Source organism: Mandrillus leucophaeus, unplaced genomic scaffold (genome assembly GCF_000951045.1).
Source record: "Mandrillus leucophaeus isolate KB7577 unplaced genomic scaffold, Mleu.le_1.0 Scaffold889, whole genome shotgun sequence".
Taxonomy (NCBI): Eukaryota; Metazoa; Chordata; class Mammalia; order Primates; family Cercopithecidae; genus Mandrillus; species Mandrillus leucophaeus.
Genome location: NW_012109685.1, coordinates 814,643 through 820,961, shown reverse-complemented (window position 1 = coordinate 820,961; position 6,319 = coordinate 814,643). Strand labels below are relative to the sequence as shown.

Sequence of the window (6,319 nt, the reverse complement as noted above, 5' to 3'; positions counted from 1 at the left end):
AAAAAAAAAAAAAAAAAAAAGAAAACCTCAGAATTCAGAATTTATAAGAGAGCTGAGTTTGAATCCTGACTCCATCATTTACCAGTATTGTAACCTTGAATTACATAATCTATATGAGCCTCAGTTTCTTTGCTTATATAGGAAATAATAATGCCTATCTTATTGGATTTTTGTGAGTATTAGAGACTATATAGCACACACAATAGTCACTTGTGAGATAGCTTCTATTATTATTATCATTATTTGAGACAGGGTCTTGCTCTGTCACTCAGGCTGGAGTGCAGTGGTGCAATCATATCTCACTGTAATCTCAAACTCCTGGGCTCAAGCAGTTCTGCCTCAGCCTCCCCAGTAGCTGATTCTGCAGGCATGAACCACCATGCTTGGTGAATTTTTTTTTATTGTGGAGATTAAGTCTGGCTATGTTGCCCAGGCTGGTCTCAAACTCTTGGCCTCAAGCAATCCTCCTGCCTTGGCCTCCCAAATTGCTGAGATTATAGGCATGAGCTACCATGCCTGGCCCAAGATAGCTTCTATCATTGTGGAAAAATTTGTGTGAGATGAAGGATCTACCCCACTTTCCTTTTCATGTTTATATTACTCAATATTTTCTTTTAAATCTTCTAAATCTCCCAAATCTTGAAATTTTGGTTGTGTAAGAGATGCTTCCCAAGATATTTTTTCTTTATTCATTTGAAGACATCACAGTCATTTAGACCTCTAGTAATATCTATAGGGAATATAATTTTTTTTTCTTTTGTTGAGATGGCATCTTGCTTTGTCACCGAGGCTTGAGTGCAGTGGCAGGATCTCGGCTCACTGCAACCTTTACCTTCCAGGTTCAAGTAATTCTCCTTCTTGAGCCTCCCAAGTAGGTGGGATTACAGGGGCCCATGACCACGCCCAGCTAATTTTTGTATTTTTAGTAGAGATGGGGTTTCACCATGTTGGCCAGGCTGGTCTTGAACTCCTGACCTCAGGTGATCTGCCCACCTCCGCCTCCCAAAGTGCTGGGATTACAAGTGTGAGCCACTGTGCCTGGCCCATCCTGTAGACTTATTGTCTATGGAAATATGTGTCTCTTTGCAGATAGACCTGCCTCTTCCAAATTTAAAGACAGGCCCACGCTGAAGAGATGAAAACCTTAATTCTATAAATGGGGAAAGCTGTTATTGACCTTGTTAGCATTCCTACCAGGAGTTTGTTATGAAGTAGTTAAAAAAAAAAAAAAAAAAAAAAGGCCCTACGGCTTTATGGCAGCCCTCATAATGAATGAGCTTGGGACCTTAACAGGAAATTCAAGAGTAGAAAGTTCTTCTGTACTTGTGCAATTCAGTCACTTTATCTATTAATAACAAGTAATTATTAACCTAATGAACTGAGAAATTTGTGCAAAGAAATTGTTACATTTGACAGGAGAAGGGTAAATGTTACCTTATACAAATACACAAATTACAGTTTCTTAATTTGTAATACCACATGAACTGAAATGCATGTGGAATAATATATTTCTGCATTATATTGCAAATCCGAGAGCTGCATTTAAATGAAATAGGTAAGTTTTAGCAAATATATTCTCCATTTGGAATTGTGTTACAGTCTTGTTAATCCTCTTACTAATCAAAAGTTCATGTATCTTAAATTATTATTCTTTATTCCTCATATTTTTAACCTGTAATCTTAAGTACTTACTGAGATAGCCAAAGGTCAACTTTATAACTTTTCTGTAATAGTGGGACCTGAGTTAAATTATCAAATATACCTCAGGTAATAAATATTATTTTACTCCAGAAATGTTTAAGTAATGGATTTGGGAGGGTGCTTTCAAATGACCCTAAGTATACACATTTTTTCCTGCTGTTCACATATGTTAAATGAAGGTCACTTATATCAAAGAAATCCTGGAAACATTTTAAATTTGAATATAGATCAACTAAGGCTGTTATGTCACATGTCAAAGCCACTGTTCTCTCTAGGGTCTAGGATTGTATTGAATATCTTTAACACAATTTTCAAATATAAATATGTGAAGGTTTCCTGCTGGTGGGTGTATTTCTGCTATATACTTCAAAATATTTTTAACATATATTCTTTTTTCCACTAGTTTCACGTTTATGATCAGGTCATACATAAAAAGCAAATAAATACGCGTGTGGTGATTCCATTGCCAATGTTGTTCAGATAATGTGCACATTGTATGGCCTAGTCAAAGTGAAAATGATAATCCTAAAAACTGCTATCTAATTCTCAACAATAATGGGAAATAATTGATCATACATACTGTTCACAGGGAGCATTACATTTTCTCCTCCTGCCATGTTCTACTGTAACAGCACACCTTTATGAAAAGGCACAACTAAGTCACAGCCTACTGTTTCCTACTGAGATGCTCTCCTACTGATATCTTTGCTGTGTGTCCACATGAGTCTGCACGGCTGCTCTGTCCATTTGGGACAAGGAGTGATCTTTAAGGGGCTGTTTAAGTGTGAAAAAGTTGGAAATAAAAACTCTATTTGCCGTCACTGTGAAACTCTTACAGCATGGAACATTTCATTCAGACAAAGTATTACATGGGTGCCAATGTATAAAACACAGATAAAAATGCTTTATGCTTTTTATAAGCAGGGATAATGACTTCTGGAGGCACAGATTTCTCTGTACTCTTGTGGCTCAGCCAATAGCAAGCATATTAAATAGTAAGAATAATTTTGTTTTAAAATATAGACAGATCTTAAACCTAATTCATTTTTGTTGAAATATCTTAAGCTGATGGAGTGCATTTGGGAGACTCTCAGTCTCCTCTTGTTTCCTAGCTTTCTGAAGCTCCTTTGGAGTTATACACTGCCACATTCAAACATGGGGTGGATGTTTAAACGTTACTTAGAGCAGATATAATGTTTATAGTCGATCATTTGAACACAGACCTGACTTTTTAGATAAGTTAACCCACATACACTCATGCTCTTGTTATCATTTATTAGAATCTTGAATTATTTGTTCCTTTCATTTCCTTTAATTCTTGGAATAAGGTCCATAATCCTATTATATTATCTTATTCTCATTTTAAGAAAGACTCTTTCAGTATACTTCTTTCATTTAGCCTATACCTCGCCTTCAATCAGAATTCCTACTGAAGAGGGCTCACACAGCTTGTCATAGCTATTTGCAAGATTGATTTATTTAGGTATCATTTTCAGAGCCAAAATCTCGCTATCAAGAGTTTGACTAGGCTTGGCGCGGTGGCTCACGCTTGTAATCCCGGCACTTTGGGAGGCCGAGACGGGCGGATCACGAGGTCAGGAGATCGAGACCATCCTGGCTAACACGGTGAAACCCCATCTCTACTAAAATACAAAAAATTAGCCGGTCGTGGTGGCGGGCGCCTGTAGTCCCAGCTACTCTGGAGGCTGAGGCAGGAGAATGGCGTGAACCCGGTAGGCGGAGCTTGCAGTGAGCTGAGATCCCGCCACTGCACTCCAGCCTGGGCGACAGAGCCAGACTCCGCCTCAAAAAAAAAAAAAACCAAAAAAAAAAAGAGTGACTAGTTGGGGCCGGGCGCGGTGGCTCACACCTGTAATCCCAGCATTTTGGGAGGCCAAGGTGGGCAGATCACCTGAGGTCAGGAGTTCGAGAGTAGCCTGGCCAACATGGCGAAACCCTGTCTCTACTAAAAATACAAAAAAATTAGGCAGGAGTGGTGGTGAGTGCCCGTAATCCCAGCGACTCAGGAGGCTGAGGCAGGAGAATCACTTGAACCCAGGAGGTGGAGGTTGCCGTGAGCCAAGATAATAGTGCCACCGCACTCCAGCCTGGGTGACAGAGCAAGACTCTGTCTCAAAAAAAAAAAAAAAAAAAAAAGTTTGACTAGTTGGAACTTTTTATAGCAATTGCATGTTTTTTAAGATCCTCATTGCCCTATTATACCTAATCTATTTGATATGTAAGTTTAATATGTGGTTAATGCAAAACAGTTAGCTAATCTACTATTTATGTTAAGCAAATGTATCACATAATTATCACAGACTCAGAAAATGGTTCTTGTGTGTGCTGTGTTGCCATAGAACCCTTTTGGTGTGCCTCTTTTTTGTGTATTTCTCACTTAGGCTACAGAGGACAGAAGGGAGAAAGAGGTGAACCTGGAATTGGGCTGCCAGGGAGTCCAGGTCTTCCTGGGACTTCGGGTAAGAGTGATATTATCTTCACAACACAAGCAAGCCTTCAAAAATGAGAACCATGCTTCCCCCTAGGGTGCTTATATGTCAAGTCGAGTGATCCATGTTGGCTAGAGGGTGGGAGAGAGGAAGGGCCATATGTGATCTGCATTGTGATTTTTTTTTAATGTCATTAGCTCCGGGTTTGCCAGGCTCACCAGGTGCCCCAGGCCCCCAGGGCCCCCCAGGACCCAGTGGAAGATGTAACCCAGAAGACTGCCTCTATCCTGTGTCTCAGGCCCATCAGCGGACAGGTGGGAAATGAACACACCTGAAGAAGACTTGGTTCCTGGTGACACCTCCTTGCCATTGGAGCTATCTTAATACCATCAAATCCTCATCATCTGTGGGTTGCTTTTTTTTTTTTTTTTTTGGAGTAAGCCAGACATTAAAAGCAACCATTTGAATCCTATTCCTATAGCAATTGCAAATCAGCATTTTTTGATTTTTCCCAAATTCATTCCATATGTTTTGCTTTACAATTGCTATGATTTTTACTCAGAGTTTTATATGAAATATGCAAGTAAATCTTATCGTTAGTTCTTCTTCAAAAGGAAATTGCATCTTGTGACTTAGTAGACTGATGATGATATCCATTTTGTAGACTCATCAACATGTGGTTGGCCTTTGATTTCTGAATTTTAAAGTTTCAGACTTTAAGTTTTCTTGGTGTTTAAATTTACTATCATTGCTAAACATTTTGTCAACTTTTTTGATATAGTGCATTGCTCCTGTTGAATGTTTTTTGACTACTTTTTATAACTTAAGAATTTTTGTACCATCTACATCTATCCTACTTATGCAGAAAAATAGGCAATAAGAACTTCATTTTACAACTTCTGTTGTCAAAAACAAAAAAAGAAAAACCACAGGAAACTGTTTTATCAGGGAGCCCAAACACCCAGCATAGCCAACTACTGAGATGATTTTGTTAATTCTGTATAATGATCTCAATTCAAAGCAATCAGCACTGGCATGAATAAGTGGTGCATGAAAAGGGAGTATCAAATTCCAGTTGTGTATGAGTTCTGCAAAGAAAGCCTAATACTCTGTGGTCCCCTCACTCAGTTTCTCATTTTGGTAAACAGAAAGCTGTTTTCCCCACAAGGTGCTTGGTGGTGAAGCCACCAAGCTGTCTTCGGTACTCTTAAAGCTTCAATGGCCTAGCAAGATCTTTGGGCCCTTGTATCCATCATCCTTACGACCTCATCACCCTCAGACTTTAAGACAAGAAGCCACCATCAGAACAAAGGATGGGATACGTAACAAATGGACTCACTTGTCCTAGAAGATGGATGTGTAGTGTCAGCAAATGCATATTAAGAAGGTGAAACCCAAAAGCTCTTAAAGAGAATTATATTTCTCCAGAAGCTGCAGCAAGAGGTACAGCTCAACAAAGGAAAACCATAGGACCGAATATGCAACTAGTGCTCAGACCAAAGAGTTCACACCCACTCCAAAACCATGTCCTCTGAAAAGAAGCAAAAATACAGTGATCATCAAATGACTAAACAGTCTTTCTATTGATTAGCTGTACATTCATTGAGGAACTGTTGGTTGACAGGCACTGATTCTCCAGAATAACTGGGCATGAGGATGTTGCAGAAGTTAGACAGTGGGTCCCACAGATGTGAGAACATGCCGCGAGAGCCTGCCGGCCACAGCAGTCAGGACTCACTCCTCTTCAAGGAGCGGTGCAGATTTCAATTTGGCTAAAACAGGATGGGATGATTGCTTTTGTCTGTTTACTGAAAGATGAGTTTAGAAAGGCTAGCCCACTGAAGTTGGAAAAAGCTGTGAACAGAGTTGTGTCTGAGGAACATGCCTAATTTAAGGCAGGGTTTGTTCCAATGCATCCGTGATTTGAACCGGTTTTTCATTATAGATTAATGAACTGCTGGTCAGGTACTGTCTACAATGGCTATGCATACCTACAACATTTTAGGTATTTCATATTGAATTATACTGTATATTTCAATTCCAAGTTTATTTTATTTTCCAAGGTTATTTTATTTATTGTAAGCGTTTTGACATTTTTTTTTTTCATTTTCTTTCTTGTGCAATACCTACAATGGTGCTGTGTTTTAAACTTACACAATTGGAACATA

At 39.1% G+C, this 6,319-nt stretch overlaps 1 protein-coding gene across 1 annotated transcript in view; it reads left to right on the top strand.

The window, feature by feature from the left end:
* The window catches only part of COL19A1 (collagen, type XIX, alpha 1), a 350,354-nt gene extending 345,133 nt beyond the window's left edge, over positions 1-5,221 (top strand). The window contains exons 50-51 of the mRNA XM_011969393.1: positions 4,104-4,181; positions 4,349-5,221. Coding sequence (XP_011824783.1) covers positions 4,104-4,181; positions 4,349-4,476 — 206 coding nt within the window. The 3' untranslated portion in view covers positions 4,477-5,221. The remainder of the gene's footprint in view (positions 1-4,103; positions 4,182-4,348) is intronic.
* The last annotated feature ends 1,098 nt before the right edge of the window (positions 5,222-6,319 follow it).